This window comes from Hyaena hyaena, unplaced genomic scaffold (assembly GCF_003009895.1).
Source record: "Hyaena hyaena isolate Hyena2069 unplaced genomic scaffold, ASM300989v1 scaffold_280, whole genome shotgun sequence".
Classification (NCBI taxonomy): domain Eukaryota; kingdom Metazoa; phylum Chordata; class Mammalia; order Carnivora; family Hyaenidae; genus Hyaena; species Hyaena hyaena.
This window is the reverse complement of record NW_024080912.1, coordinates 1,190,469-1,205,144: the sequence shown is the minus strand read 5'-3', so window position 1 is coordinate 1,205,144 and position 14,676 is coordinate 1,190,469. Positions and strand designations below refer to the sequence as shown.

Genomic DNA, 14,676 nt, shown 5'->3' with positions numbered 1-14,676 from the left:
GTCATGATCTCACGGTTCATGGGTTCGAGTCCCGCATCCGGCTCTGTGATGAAAGCTTAGAGCCTGGAGCCTGCTTCCAATTCTGTCTCTCTCTCTCTCTTTCTCTCTCTTTCCTCTCTTGCACTCTGTCTCTCTCTCTCTCTCTAAAATAAACATTAAAAACTTTTTAATAAAAAAAAGAAAAGAAAGAAAAAGAAAAGCGAGCTTCTCAGGGCCTGTTGTGCTCAGACTACGATGCATGGCACCTCCAGGCCATGGTGTTGGGCATGGGGTCAGTCCTCTGCGTCCCCCCACCCACTGCTCTGGGGGAAGGGCAGCTGGAGGTGGAGTGACCCGGGCTGGGACGTGGGCATGGAGAAGAGGCGGAGATGGGGACAGGTGGAGCAGGAGAGCAAGGCCTGGGACCGCCTGTGAGAAGCCACGCCTCCCACGTCCCTTGCCTAAACTGGCTGAGGCTGGCACCGTGTCTGGGAGTGGAGGAGAGAAAATCATTCATTCATTCAACAAACATCCTCTGAACACCCGCCTCACAGCAAGCCGGCCTGCAGACACAGGCAGACCCAGCCCTCCAGCGCTGAGTCCCCAGCCCCGCCACTGGCTCTCGCCAAGTCTGACTGGACCCCCAAAACACCCACCTCCACGCAGCAGCAGCCTCCCTCCATTAAGGGTTCGCCACGTGACAACTAAGCGCTTCACACGGATTCACCCCTCATCCTCACAACAGCCCCCATTTTACAGGTGAGAACGTAAGTGCAGCTCAGAGAGGCTGTGTGGCTTCCCTGGATCACACAGCTGGGAGGTGGAGGAGCCCATGCTGGTCGCCCCACACGACCTCTCGACACATGTCACAGGATCCAGGATTTTCTGAAGCCCCTCTTAAGAGGGCAGGTCTCGGCCAGGGGTAGCTTCCCGCCCCTCCCCCAGGTGTCCTTGGGTCCTCCTTCCTTGGGCCCAGACTCCTCCACCCTCACCCCTGCTGGGAGCCTTTGGCACGCCCCACCGGCTGTGGCGGCCTCCACGACAGCCAGCCTCTCCCCGGAGCAGCCCCACCTCCTCGAGAGCGGGCAGGACTGCTGAGAGCAAACATTAGTCCCCTTTGTCACAGAGAGTAATAGACTCTTGAAAAATCACATACTTGGAGGATCACAGCTGAATCTTATAATCTGAGGCTCTCCATCAACGAACCTTACAGCCATCGACTAATAGAATCTCGGAGTCAGTGACTGGAGAATGCCAGCACACCACCGTCTCTCCATCACAAGCTGGGCAGCGGCTGACATCACGGAGCAGCCCAGGGCCGGCGGGCTGACACAGGGCGGGCCAGGAGGGCGAGGGGGTCAGGGAGGCCCGGGGGGTGGAGGGGGTGCAGAGGACAGGGTGGGGGTGGGAGGGGGGAGGCTCAGCCAGTTGTCACGCTAGAGGAAGCAGTTGGCGGGTGAGGCCTGGCTCTGTTACTAATGGTTTTTAATTATGTAAATCAGCCCAGGGCCTGCGCCCGGCACACGCTTGGCATCCATCAGCTGGCAGCAGAATTAATCAATAAATAACCAGCTGGATGGGGCCTGGGCAGAAGCACCCGGCCACACCCCCGCCACCACCCCCGAGGGGTCCTCCCAAGCTGGCAGGAGTAAAGGGATTACAGGCAGCTCAGGCCATCCGTGTAGCGCGTGCACACACATGCACACGCGCGTGCACGTATGCACACACACATAGGCACACGCATACAGCTACAGCTTTGGAAGCCTCATATATGTGCACGGGGAGACACGCCTGCACGCACAGACTCTGGGCTGTAGCAGCCCCTGGGTGCCCTGCACGCATCTTCCCCTGCAGAGCCCGGCACGTGCCTCTGGGCACAGCCGTAGGAGGCAAGGTCTTCCTTCCAACCTCACTGGTGTCTCAGGTGGGACGGAGCTTTGCAGCGCACGGCCACACCCCTTCACCCCCACGCAGCGGCCCTGTGATGCTGGCCCCGCTGGGCTGAGGCCCCCATTTTACAGATGAGGAAGCTGAGTTTCAGAGAAGGGACTTGTCTAAGATTACATCCGGCGGTTTTTGCTCCCCCCATAACTGCCCTTGCCCCCACCCAGCCAAAGGTTTGAGGGGCTCTAGACCCCAGAAAATATGGCAGGGGTGGGGGGGAGTGGGAGAGGAAGCAGTAGGCAGTAGGGCCCCCGAGACTCCCCCCGGAGAGCAGGGGCCTTGGTGACCCAACAGAGAGCAGGGTGGGCCCTCAGCACCCCGGTAAGGGCCAGGCCAGTGGGGGGCCTTTCTGCTCTCCTAGGGAGCGGTGATGGATGGCTCTCTCCAGCCAGCACGCTCACTCCCCAGCGCTGCCCCATAAATCAGCCTCTTCATCTGGGCCTTGGCTGTTCCTTGATCACTCTCCAGCCTCCGAGTTGATATTTTCAACCATTCCCGGGGCGGGGGGGGTGGGGGGGGACGTGTTGGGAGATGCGTGAAATTAACAGGCAGGTTTCCTCTTCCCCGTCTTCTTCCCCTTTCTCTCTGCCCCTGGCTTTCTGCTCGCAGCTCCTCTCCAGTGGGGATCACTAAATACCGAACAAGGAAATGACCCAAGACATGAATGAGTTTCACCGAGCGCACGGTGGGCGCTCTGCCTCTGGGGCCGGCTGACAAAGCAGCTGGGGTCAGCTCATAGCGTCCGCCTCCCTTGGCCTCGGCCCAGGGGTCTCCCAGCTGCCACCACCTCCCCAGGACACAGGAAGAGGAAGCGGGATGTGTCCTGCGTGGTAGAAGCAGACTCAGCGGGCCCCAGGGACAGGCCGGGGGGGAAGAACCTTGAGAGCCAGAGGCTCCCCAGGGCAGTCGCCCTTTGGAGCTCTCACTCCCTGGAATGGCTGATGAAGACAGTGGACTTGGGAAAAGGTCCAGGGCGCACAGCGCTGGGAATTCAAAGCCATGTGAACGGCGATTAGCAGCTCGGCCTCTGGAGCCAGCCTCTCCAAGTTGCTGTGTGACGCTGGGCAAGCTGCCTCACCTCTCTGTGCCTCGTTTCCTTTTGGGGAAAGTGGAGTGAGTCATAGTACCTCCATCATAGGTAGTGGGTACATACTCTTTAGAAGAGTCACTGGTGGGGGCACCTGGGGGATTCAGTCGGTTAAGTGTCTGAGTCTTGGTTGCAGCACAGGTCATGAGCTCACGGTTCGCGAGCTCGAGCCCCACATTGGGCTCTGCACTGACAGTATTAAAAAAAGAAGAAGAAGAGTCACTGATGAGCACAGTTAAATGCTCTAAACATTAGCAATGGTTACTGTAATTAAATATGCTGGTACACAGACCTCAGTGTACATCAGAAAGCCCTGGAAGGCTTTTTTTTTTTTTAATGTTTTATTTATTTTTGAGAGAGAGATAGAGACAGCGTGAGCAGGGGAGGGTCAGAGAGAGAGGTAGACACAGAATCTGAAGACAGACTCCAGGCTCCAAGCTGTCAGCACAGAGCCCAACACAGGGCTCGAACCCACGAACCGCGAGATCATGACCTGAGCTGAAGTCAGATGCTTAACCGACTGAGCCACCCAGGCGCCCCTCCTGGAAGGCTTTTTAAACACACACGGTTACCCTCTCTTCCCTGTTCCCTAGGGTTTCTTCCTCGGTAGGTCTGGGAGGGGCCTGCAATCTGCATCTAACACATCACCAGCCGATGCTGGGACTGCTAGTCTGGTGAGAACTCCTTGAAGCCCCTCTCTGTCGGGCGCTCACTACCAGACTCAGCTCCCCCACCCGCTCTACAGCTTGGGAACTAAAGCCTAGAGAGGTGAGTGTGTGTGACCACACCACCTCCTCCCCAACTTCCCCACTGGCTCCAGGAGCAGAGGCGGAATTTGCCTTCCCTGCCAGAGGTAATCTTTTAATCTCTTTGGCTTTAATCTTGCAGCCTAGCATAAACCCAAAGCTGTGCTGGGGAAGGAAGGGGGTGAGGGATGCAAATCTCATGTCCTGGCGAGGTGAGTAATCCAGGCTTTTAACCCTGCATTTCATCACAGATCTTTCATCCCTTCTCTGCCTTCCTTGCCCCCTGCTCCTGAGAGACGCTCCCAATAGGAGGTCAGGAGGCAGAGATAGCAAACAGATGGGGTAAGGCCAGGTTGGGGTCATGTGTGAAGAAGACTCCACTCGGAGAGGCAGAGCTTTCTTTGCAAAACAACATAAAAGAGAAATGATGCATTGTGCTCATTACAATTAAGAGTAATAGTCATCAAGAGACACCACTAAGAGAAAGAAAAGCCAATTCACAGTTGCAGAAAAGCTACTTCAATACATATATCTGACAAAGGACTAGTATGCAGCATATATAAAGAGCTCCTACAAATTAATAAGGGAAAAAAAACATGTTTTTAAATAGGCAAAAGATATGAAGTGGAATTTCACCACAGAAAATCTCAAAATAACCCATATCCACATGCAAAGACACTCAGTGTTATCAACCATGAGAGATATGCAAATTAAAACCACAACAAGCTATCATTCACACCCACAGGAACAGCCACAATTGAAAACTGAAAATATCAAATACGGTATAGATGAGGATGACTCTCATATGCAGCTAGTGGGAGTGGCAATGGCTCAATCTGTCTGACAGTTTTCTTACAAAGTTACACACCTATCTATTCTGTGACCCAGCCCTTCCACAACTAGACATCTGCCCAGAAGAAGAGAATGTGTGTGTTTACACAAAGACTTGGATGTGAATGCTCACTGCAGCTTTACCTGTTACAGCTCCAGACAGGAAACCACCCAAATGTCCCTCAACAGAATAAATAAATAGACAGATGATGGCATGGCCCACAGTGGAATATTACTCAGCACTAAAAAAAAAAAAAAAAAAAAAAAAAATCAACTACAGATATACACACCACAACCTGGACAAATCTCACAAGTCTCACACTGAGTCCAGGAAGCTAAAAGCAAGAAAACACTTGCATGACTCAGTTTAGATGAAGTATAAGAACAGGTAAATCCAATCTCTGGGAATAGAGGTCAGGATCGTGGTTGCCCTTTGAGAGAGGAGAGGTTAGTGACTAGGAAGGGACCTAAGAAGCCTTCTGGGATGCTGGGAATGTTCCACAAACACAGGTAAAATTCATTGAACTGTACACATAAAACCCGCACTTTCCATTCCTGTATGTAAATTATGCCTCAATATTTTTTCAGCAAAAGTGAAAAAGAAATGAAAAGACACTACATTCGAAACATGTACTCAGACCATCCACCTCCCCTTTGGGACTCCAAGGACCCAGGACCCAGCCTAGCTCTGCCACAGTGTGACTTTGAGTCCATCTTTTACCCACTCTCTGCCTCAGTTTCCCCATCTGTACAAAGGAAAGGATCTCCGACAACCTCACCAGTCTGTGGGGAGGACCAGTGTCAAAATGGAGCTGACCGTGCCTTGAGCAGTGAAGTGTTCCCTTGGGTGTCACAACCCTTGTGACCCCCTTCTCAGGGCCTGGCAGAAATTGGCAGGGGGGGTGGAGAGCGGGAGGTGGGAGAGGGTGAGTGCATGGAGTCGGTCCCTGGACCTGGGCCGCCTGGGGTTGAACGTCACTAGGTCTTCCCAGACAGGCTACCATTTGCTGGCCACCCACATCCCCAAGGCTCCAGGCAACCCCATCCTGTCCTCCGAGATAGAGCACCCAGACCTCCAGCCCAGTGCTAAACGATACCATCGCGGCTGCATCATGGTTCCTTCCAGAACATACCTCCAAGGCACAGAGCCCCCTGCTTGGCAAACTTCCCCTCTCTCCCCCTAGGCCTGCCACCATTGCCTGGCAAATCCCCTCCCCCAAAGCTGGAAGTCCCACAGGACACTGAGCAAGTCCTTACAGGGCCTGGGGCCTGGCCCTCGCTGCTCGGGCTCCTTCCCCAACCCCCCACCCCCGCCACTGTTTTGTCTGAAACAGTCACAGCACCTGAAAGCAGCAACAGGCTTCCCTTTGGGGTGCCCAGGACACTACTGTACTCTGGGGCAGAGACGGCAAAGTACCTTATCGTGTCCTGCCTCCCAGTCACGTTAGTAACGAACTCGAACTCGCGTGGCAGTGTGCCCAGCCGAAGGTTCCACTTCCCAGCCTCCCTTGCAGCGAGGTGAGGCCAGTGAGGGAAAGCGTGTGCTGTCAGGTGGGACCGAGGGAATCATTCAGCCAGTCTATACCCACCACCCTGGAAAGTAGATGTGATGACGGAGGTCCAGCAGCCACTTTGGAGCATGAGGGGACTTTGAGGGTGGAAGCCACGATGCTAGAGTGGGTGGAACTAAGACAAAGAAGGAGCCTGGACTCCTGATAACACAGCTGAGTGCCCACCACCTCTGGACTCTCCTACCTCCGGACAGCCTTTGGGTGAAAGAGAAATAAGCCTCAGACTGGTCCAAGCCACCATTATTTCCACTCTCTGTTTTCCGCAATAGAAAGCAATCCTGGGGGTGCCTGGGTGGCTTAGTCGGTTAAGCGTCCGACTTTCGCTTAGGTCATGATCTCACGGTTCGTGGGTTCGAGCCCCGCGTCGGGCTCTGTGCTGGCTGTCAGCTCAGAGCCTGGAGCCTGTTTCAGAGTCTGTGACTCCCTCTCTCTCTGGCCCTCCCCTGCTCACGTCTCTCTCTCTCTCTCCTGGAAATAAACATTAAATAAATTAAAAAAAAAAAAAAAAAGAAAGCAATCCTGAACTGATACAAAGACATGTAACGTGGTGATTCCTGTGTAACCCCCACCTCTGACACCCCCATTTTACAGATGTGCCCCCCCCCGGCCACCCTGCCTCCCTCTCACATCGCTGTAATGCCTGTAAGACCAGTGTTCACATCCCAGCTGCCAGATACTGTGGGTCAGCCTCGGGCCCGCCTGGAGTGGGCCCGAAGCCCAGCGTCCCCGGTACCCACGCAGAACACTGCTCAAGTTCTTCACAGAAGTGCCATCAGGCCTGGATGGCACGCCTGTCACAGAGGCAAAGGAGAAGCCGGAATATTTGCAGAGAGCAAACACACCAGCAAACCAAACACAAGCCGGATGGGGTAAAATTTCCCCTTTAAATTGTCTTCCTTTGTCTTTGCCGCGTGCAGCTGAGTAGCTGCCAAGAAGGTCCCCAGTGAAACTAAGGATTATAGTTCTCCCGTAAGAAGGGGCCACTGTTCAGCTGCACTGTGACCAGCCTACGTGACTGTCCTGCAGGGCGGGGCCCAGTGGCTGGGGACTCAGCAAGGGCGCCAGACAGCTTGAGTTCAAATCCCGGCTCCATGAACTGTGGCCCTCTCTGTGCCTTATTTTCTTCATCTGTAAAATGGGCACCCTAGGTTGAGGAATACAGAAGCCGGCCCAGGAAGAGCTTGGAGTGGTGCCTCGTACATAGGAGGGGCTAGTGACTGTCAGACACTGTTGTCATGTTTGTGCTGAGAACTTGCTTTCTTTTTTTCCTTTTTTAAAAATATGTATTTATTTTTGAGAAACAAAGACAGACAGAGCACAAGTGGGAGAGGGGCAGAGAGAGAAGGAGACAGAATCCGAAGCAGGCTCCAGGCTCTGAGCTGTCAGCACAGAGCTCAACATGGGGCTCAAACCCACGAACCACGAGATAGTGACCCGACCCAAAGTCAAACACTTAAGCAACTGAGCCACCCAGGCACCCCATCTTTTTTTGTTTATTTTTTTTAAAGATTTAGTTTTGAGAGACAGAGAGAAACAGAGCACAAACTGGGGAGGGGCATAGAGAGAGACACACACAGAATCCGAAGCAGGCTCCAGACTCTGAGCTCAGCACAGAGCCCAAAGCAGGGCTTGAACTCACAGACTGTGAGATCATGACCTGAGCTGAAAGTCAGATGCTTAACTGACAGAGCCACCCAGGCGCCCCTTTTTGTTTATTTTTGAGAAAGAGAAAGAGACAGAGTACAAGCATGGGAAGGGTAGAGAGAGAGGGAGACACAGAATCCGAAGCAGGTCCACGCTGTCAGCACAGAGCCCGACGCAGGGCTCAAACCCACAGATCGGAAGATCACAACCTGAGCCGAAGTCGGACTCTTAACCAACCGAGCCATCCATCAGCCCCTAGAACTTTCTTTCTTTATGTCTGCTTGTAACCAGAAACTGAATCTACTCTCCAGTTTTGGAACATTTTATCTCCTGGCTTCACACTCACTGGTCATATTAGAATTAACTCCAGGAAGAACCTCCTGGCACAAGAGGCGGACCCCTGACCTTCTCTTCTTGCTTCGGTTTATGCAACTAAAACCCAAGTGTGATCATAGGCAATTCATTTGTCAAGCGCACGGGCAGGTCCGTGTCGCTGAGGCAGCGCCGGGAAGCTCCCTCCATCCCGAACGATCTCCCCTCTGACACTGACTGAAATTCCACCATTAGAGCCAGAGGACCCCTAGGAGGAGAAGCCATTTAGAAGCACAGCATCTTGGAGTAAATGCACGTATCCAGGTCAGCAACAGGGAGGCGATCTCAGCAAGGAAAGGGAAGGAAATGCCACAGGCAAAGTCTTAGATTTTCGCGGGGCAGTTGAGAAACCTGCAGCCTCTAAGGGCTGTGAACTCAGTCTCGCCCACCTACACACACACACACACACACACACACACACACACACTCGCGCGCATGCACACACACCCAGATAATCGCTTTACCCCAGCAGTAGGGGCTTAAGCAGCTATGTAGGCTAGCCCCACCCCCACCCCCACCCCCCAGCTGCACCAGCCACCTCTGTCCCGAGTCACGGCTCAGCAAGGGAACTCTTCAGGCCTGGCAGCTGGTGGGGGTTCAACAGAGCCAGTCGGCTACCAGTAACACAAAACCTCTCTCTCTCTCTCTCTCTCTCTCACACACACACACACACACACTCACACACACATATGCAGTCGGAGGCAACACACTAGACACGGACACACCGAACTGTCCTCCCAAAGGTATGACAAACGGGGACAAGCCACACAGCATCGTCCTGTCCAGGAGGAGGCTGGAGCCGTGCACTCCCAGAAACAAGGGAGCAGGCGCACACAGATCTCACCCTCCCACCCCTGGTGCCCCCCCATCCCATCCCTGCCCCTTGCCAGGCATCCCACTCTCAGAAGCTCTCAGCTCCCCTCCTTCACATGAGCCCCACGTCTACTCCCCAGGTGCCAAGCCCAATCAAGGTCCTCATTCTCCCTCATCCTCTTTCCCGGCACTCAAGGCCCCCCAGGAATCTTTTCAACCCCGTACTTCCTCTATTAACTCTGCTATTGTCTCTCCTGCCTGCACCACAGGGCTGCCCCAACCTTCCCCTCCCCTTGCTTAGGGCTCACCCCTCATCTCCCCTCCTTGGGAAGCCAGCGGTGGGTCTTCTCATTTTCCAGCAAGCGCATGAAAACAGAGATTAGAGCAATTAGAGAAAAGTCATCGGAGGGCAAGGCAGGAGCCACCACCGCACCTAATTACCAGCTCCAGCAAGACGCAGTGAAGCACAGACTCACTCACATAGATGACAAATTTGCACAAATTCCAAAGCGGGGAGGGGCAGGAGGGGGAGCCAAGTTCCACTTTAGATTCCCTTGTTTTCCTTTCAACCTGCTCTCTTGCTGTTTGAAGCAGCTTTCACGTCAAGGCCAAGGCCGCCAAGAGGGGCAGGCAGGGCGGAGATGATTGCAGTCCCATTCTAGAGAAAAAGCGACTGTGGCCCAGGAGGTGGGGAGGAACAGATTCAGAGCGTCCAGGCCACAGGACCGCTGTTCCTGGCTGAAGGTGGCCCCCGTCCCCAGGAGAGATCCCCATTGGCTTTCCATCCCGTTCTCTGCCCTTCTCTCCCTGAAAATAATCAGCAAAGGGTTGAAATACACAGACCTGCTGCTGTCTGATGTTCCCAGTGGGCTTGGCATCTGCACATGGGTGACCTTGCCCTTCACCAAATGACAGAATTATTTAATTGACGGCCGCTGTCCCCAGCTGGTCATGTTGTGCTGAGCCTGGTAAATGGGCTGTGTACTTTTCCTCCCTGGCAGGGAGGAGTGCAGGTTTTCTCTGCACTGAAAGAATCTGAGCGCAGGTGGTCCATTTTCAGGCCCCCCTTATCCCATTAAGGCTTTCTGAGCCTGGCCTGGTCCCCCACCCCCAAGCATCCTAACCTTCCTGCTGGCCCACCTTGACCTGAGCCTGGCCTGGGCAAGAAGCCCGCAGTGGTGCAGGAGTGCCCCCTGGTGGCAATAGCCTATACTGCCCACTGGGACTCCAACCAGGGGGTCTAGCTAGACCCGCATACACCTCCCCGACTGCCTGTCTGAGCAAAGGGAAGAGTGGGCATCTGTGGAAGAAGCACAAAGACCTGAAGACTGAGGAGGCTGAGAATGGCTCCATTCCTGTCCCAGCGGCTGGCAGCGTAGAGGCTCCTGGGTGGCAGGTGGACACCAGGCATAGAGGGCAGGAAAGATGTTTAGTATCCAGCGAGGCCCATCAGAGCTGCTCAGGAGATGTAGGATGGATAAATAAAAGTGGAGTGAATAAATGAATTCATTACTTCCTAAAAGGTGGCGCAAATATCACTACCAATACACAAGCCAACTTTTAGATAATATTGTTTAACTTGTTTAAAAGGAATATACTTCTTTTGACATGTGTTACTTATAATATATCTGACCCATCCAATTCATTATATAAAGTGTACTTTTAAACCAGATGCCCCAGGGCACCTGGGTGGCTCAGTCGGTTAAGCATTCAGCTTCAGCTCAGGTCAGGATCTCGCAGTTTGTGGGTTTGAGCCCCGTGTCAGGCTCTGTGCTGACAGCTCAGAGCCTGGAGCCTGCTTCGGATTCTATGTCTCCCTCTCTCTCTGCCCCTCTCCTGCTCATGCTCTCGCTCTCTCTCTGTCTCTCAATAATAAATAAATGTTTTTAAAATTTTTTAATGTATCTCTGAGCAGGTATGTGGCTCTGACCATCAGGTGGCTGAGGAGGGAGCCCATGTCCTGGGCACTCAGCTTGGGCACCATATTAAGGAGCAGCTTGACTTCACTGCCACTTGAGATGGTGAAACTGCCACCATTGGAGGAAGTAAGCCATGTTTGGTGGCCCAGGATCCACACGCTGGGTGAATGGTTGGCCTGAACGAACTTGACAATATCATTCAAGGAAAGAGAAGTGAGCTTATATTTATGTAAACTACTTGAAATTAACACAAAGTATAAAGTTGATGTGTGTTTACTACGATTTTAACATAATGGTTATTTCTCATTTATTCACTCTGCATATCATGTTTTACTTAGCATATGTCTCTACTATCAGTTAATGTATTACATTAATTGCTGTTCAGAACATAGAGAATTTTCTGTCCTGAGTTCATTGACAAGTGAATTCTTCACTTGTTGAAATTTTCATTTATTGGAAACTTCTCCTCTTAAAAAAAATTCCCTTATTGAAAACAGTGACTAGTTCATTAGGAACACATATTAACATAAGGTAGTTAATATAGTTACAATCTGTTTATCTGTTTTAATTGGATCCTGGTTTCCTCACAGCAATTTTCAGTTACCTTGTTGAATAGAAATTGAAGGAGTAAGTGGCTAGGTGTGGGCTCTATAAAGAGGTGCTGTTTGCTTCATAGTCTAGAAAGTGCCAGTTGAGTTAATATTTGATGTGTGCGTTGTTATCTTGTTAGATGCTATTACTAAGAGAAGAGAATTTCCAATCGTGAATTTTCATGGCCATTCCTCTGGTAAAGAATGATAGAAATAAGTTCTGTATTATTTGCAAAGATTGGCATACACTTTGAGCTTTGAGTCTGATTTTTTTAGATCAGTTTAATGGTATTCAGATACCACCTATTTTTTAAAACTTTGAATGGATTTGTAAAACATAACATGTGAATAGATTTGTCACAGCGCAGGGTCAAAAATTAGTTCCATTGATGGCAAGTTATTTGATATTAATTCCATTTTATGAGCAAATGCAGTTAAGTTGCAAATCCCTTAACAGAGTGCAGTGTTGGGCCAATGTTTTCATCGGTATTAGGAAATGTCAGATTAGCATCCCCGAGGAAGACACAATCTTCCTCTTGGAAGATCTTGGGCACAATGCTGAAAACATAGAGTTTTAAGGCTGTGCCTAGCTCTCTTACGTGGCTACAGGAAATATAAATTGGTACATCTTCTCTCAAGGGCAATTGGAGAATATTTATCTAAATGATAAATGCACCTTCTCTCTAATTCACCAGGCCTACTGCTAGGAAATTATCCTACAAAATCCTCAACACCTGAACATAATAACATGTGTACAAGGTAATTCACTGGAGCATTTATTTGAAGAGCACGTGACTGAAAACAACCTGAACATCCATCGATAGAGGACCAGTAGATAAAAACCTGGATAGTGATTCTTTGAAACATTACGTGGTTGTAAAAAAGAATGAAGACTCATCAGCAACAAAAAATAACCCAATTAAAAATGGGGCAAAGGACTTGAGAAGACACTGCCATAAAGAAAATGTACAAATGGCCAATAAGCACGGGAAAAGATGTTCACATCACCAACCATCAGGGAAATGTAAATCAAAACCACAATGAGCTACCACCTCATGCGCATTTGGAGGACTATTATGAAGGAAGGAAGGAAGGAAGGAAGGAAGGAAGGAAGGAAGGAAGGAAGGAAGGAGAGAGAGAGAGAAAGAAAAGAGAGAGAGAGAGAGAGAGAGAAAGAAAGAAAGAAAGAAAGAAAGAAAGAAAGAAAGAAAGAAAGAAAGGCGCCTGGGTGGCTCAGTTGGTTAAGCAGCTGACTTTGGCTTCGGCTCAGGTCATGATCTCACAGTTTGTGGATTCAAGCCCCGCATTGGGCTCTGTGCTGACAGCTCAGAGCCTGGAAACTGCTTCGGATTCTGTGTCTCCCTCTCTCTCTGCCCCTCCCCTGCTCATGCTCTGTCTCTCAAAAATAAATAAACATTTTTTAAAAACTAAAAAAAAAGAAAAAAGAAAGAAAGAAAATAACAAGTGTTGCCAAGGGTGAGGAGAAAATGAAACACTTGTGAACTGCCAATGGGGATGGAAAATTCCACAGCTACTGTGGAAACAGTGGCAGTTCCTTCAGAAAATTAAATGTAGAATTACCACATGATCCAGCCATTCCGCCCTGAGTATATTCCCAAAAGAATTAAAAGCAGGGATGCAAACAGATATTTGTACACCCGTGTTCAAGTGCCCCCTGGATTCACAATGGTATTATTCACAACAGGCAAAATATGGAAGAGCCCCAAGGGTCCATGGATGGACGGATAAACAAAATGTCCGACGCCAACAATCCAAGAATCTGAAGCCATAAAAAGGAAGGCAGTCTGATATGTGTTGCAGCGTGGATGGACCTTGCACACATTAAACATTATGAAAACCTTTTGGTGATGGTTGCACAACACTGTGAATATGATTAACGTCACTAAATTGTACATTTACAATGGTTAACTGGCACCTGGGTGGCTTCGTCAGTTGAGCGTCTGACTCCTGATTTCCACCGAGGTCAACGATCTCACAGTCGTGGGATCGAGACTTGCTTTGGGCTCCACACTGAGCATGGAGCCTGCTTGAATTCTCCCTCTCTTTCCCTCTGCCCCTCTCCCCGACCCCCCCCTCTCTAAAATAAAATGTAAAAAAATAATAAGAAATAAAAAAATAAAATGGTTAAAATCTGATTTTATGTTATGCAGCTTTTAACACAATTTTTAAATTTTTTTAATGTTTTATTTATTTCTGAGAGAGAAAGAGAGAGAGGCAGCATGAGCAGGGGAGGGTCAGAGAGAGAGGGAGACACAGAATCTGAAGCAGGCTCCAGGCTCTGAGCTGTCAGCAGAGCCCGACACAGGGCTCGAACCCATGAACCGTGAGATCACGACCTGAGCCGAAGTTGGACGCTTAACCCACTGAGCCACCCAGGAGCCCCATAAAACAATTTTTTAAAGTAATAACGTAAGTTTTAAAAGGGGTGCAGGGATCGAACTTCTCCTCTTTGATAAGGGGTCAGCCTTGGTTGCTGGCTTGTAATGAAGTGATGTTGCCCGACTTCCTAGGCCAGGTCATAAGAGGCTATCCAGCACCTACCTACCTCTCTTGGCTGGGAACCCTAAGCCAACACGTCAGAAGTCCAGCTACACAGAAAAGTCACTTCAGAGAGACCTCACCGAGATGGAGACCGATGCCAGCAGGTGTCAAATGCATGAGAGAGCCTTCAGATGACCCCAGCCCCAGCCCCGAGCCGCCCCAGTTGACACCAAGTGCAGCAAAGACAAGCTGTCCCGTGAACCTGCTCAAACTGTACATTCCTGAGCAAAATAAGTGTTGTCGCTGTTTTAAGCCACTAAGTGCTGGGGGTACTTAGTTATGCAGCACTGAGTAAATGGAACAGTAAGCATATTACTTATGTATTAGAGTTTATTTCAATTTAATTTAAAAATAATCAGATACAAATAAAACAGATTTAGACTACATAAATGTCTCTTGCCAACCAACTGGTAAATTGGGTGTTTTCTCTCTCATGGTCTGTATCCTGCCTCTACAAAGTCATTAAAGGTGCAGGGATACTTTCACTGGAATACGGAACAAATCAGGGGGAGTCAGTGGGCTGGAGAGAGAGAGCTGACTAGAAACACATGCAGGCTGGGATCTTGACCCCAGAAGGCGAGGATATGGGTAGGAAAGACCAAGTTTGCTGGAGCTACA

At 50.5% G+C, this 14,676-nt stretch overlaps 1 protein-coding gene across 2 annotated transcripts in view; it reads right to left on the bottom strand.

The window, feature by feature from the left end:
• Nucleotides 1-14,676, bottom strand: part of MFNG (MFNG O-fucosylpeptide 3-beta-N-acetylglucosaminyltransferase) — a 49,448-nt gene that overhangs the window by 12,324 nt on the left and 22,448 nt on the right. The window contains exon 8 of one of the 2 annotated variants that reach the window (XM_039246127.1): nt 11,478-11,690. The exons of the other annotated variant lie outside the window; for it this stretch is intronic. Within the exon in view, the coding sequence (XP_039102058.1) occupies nt 11,633-11,690 (58 nt within the window). The 3' untranslated portion in view covers nt 11,478-11,632. Of the gene's footprint in view, nt 1-11,477; nt 11,691-14,676 lie in introns of those variants that run through there. 2 annotated transcript variants of the gene reach the window in all.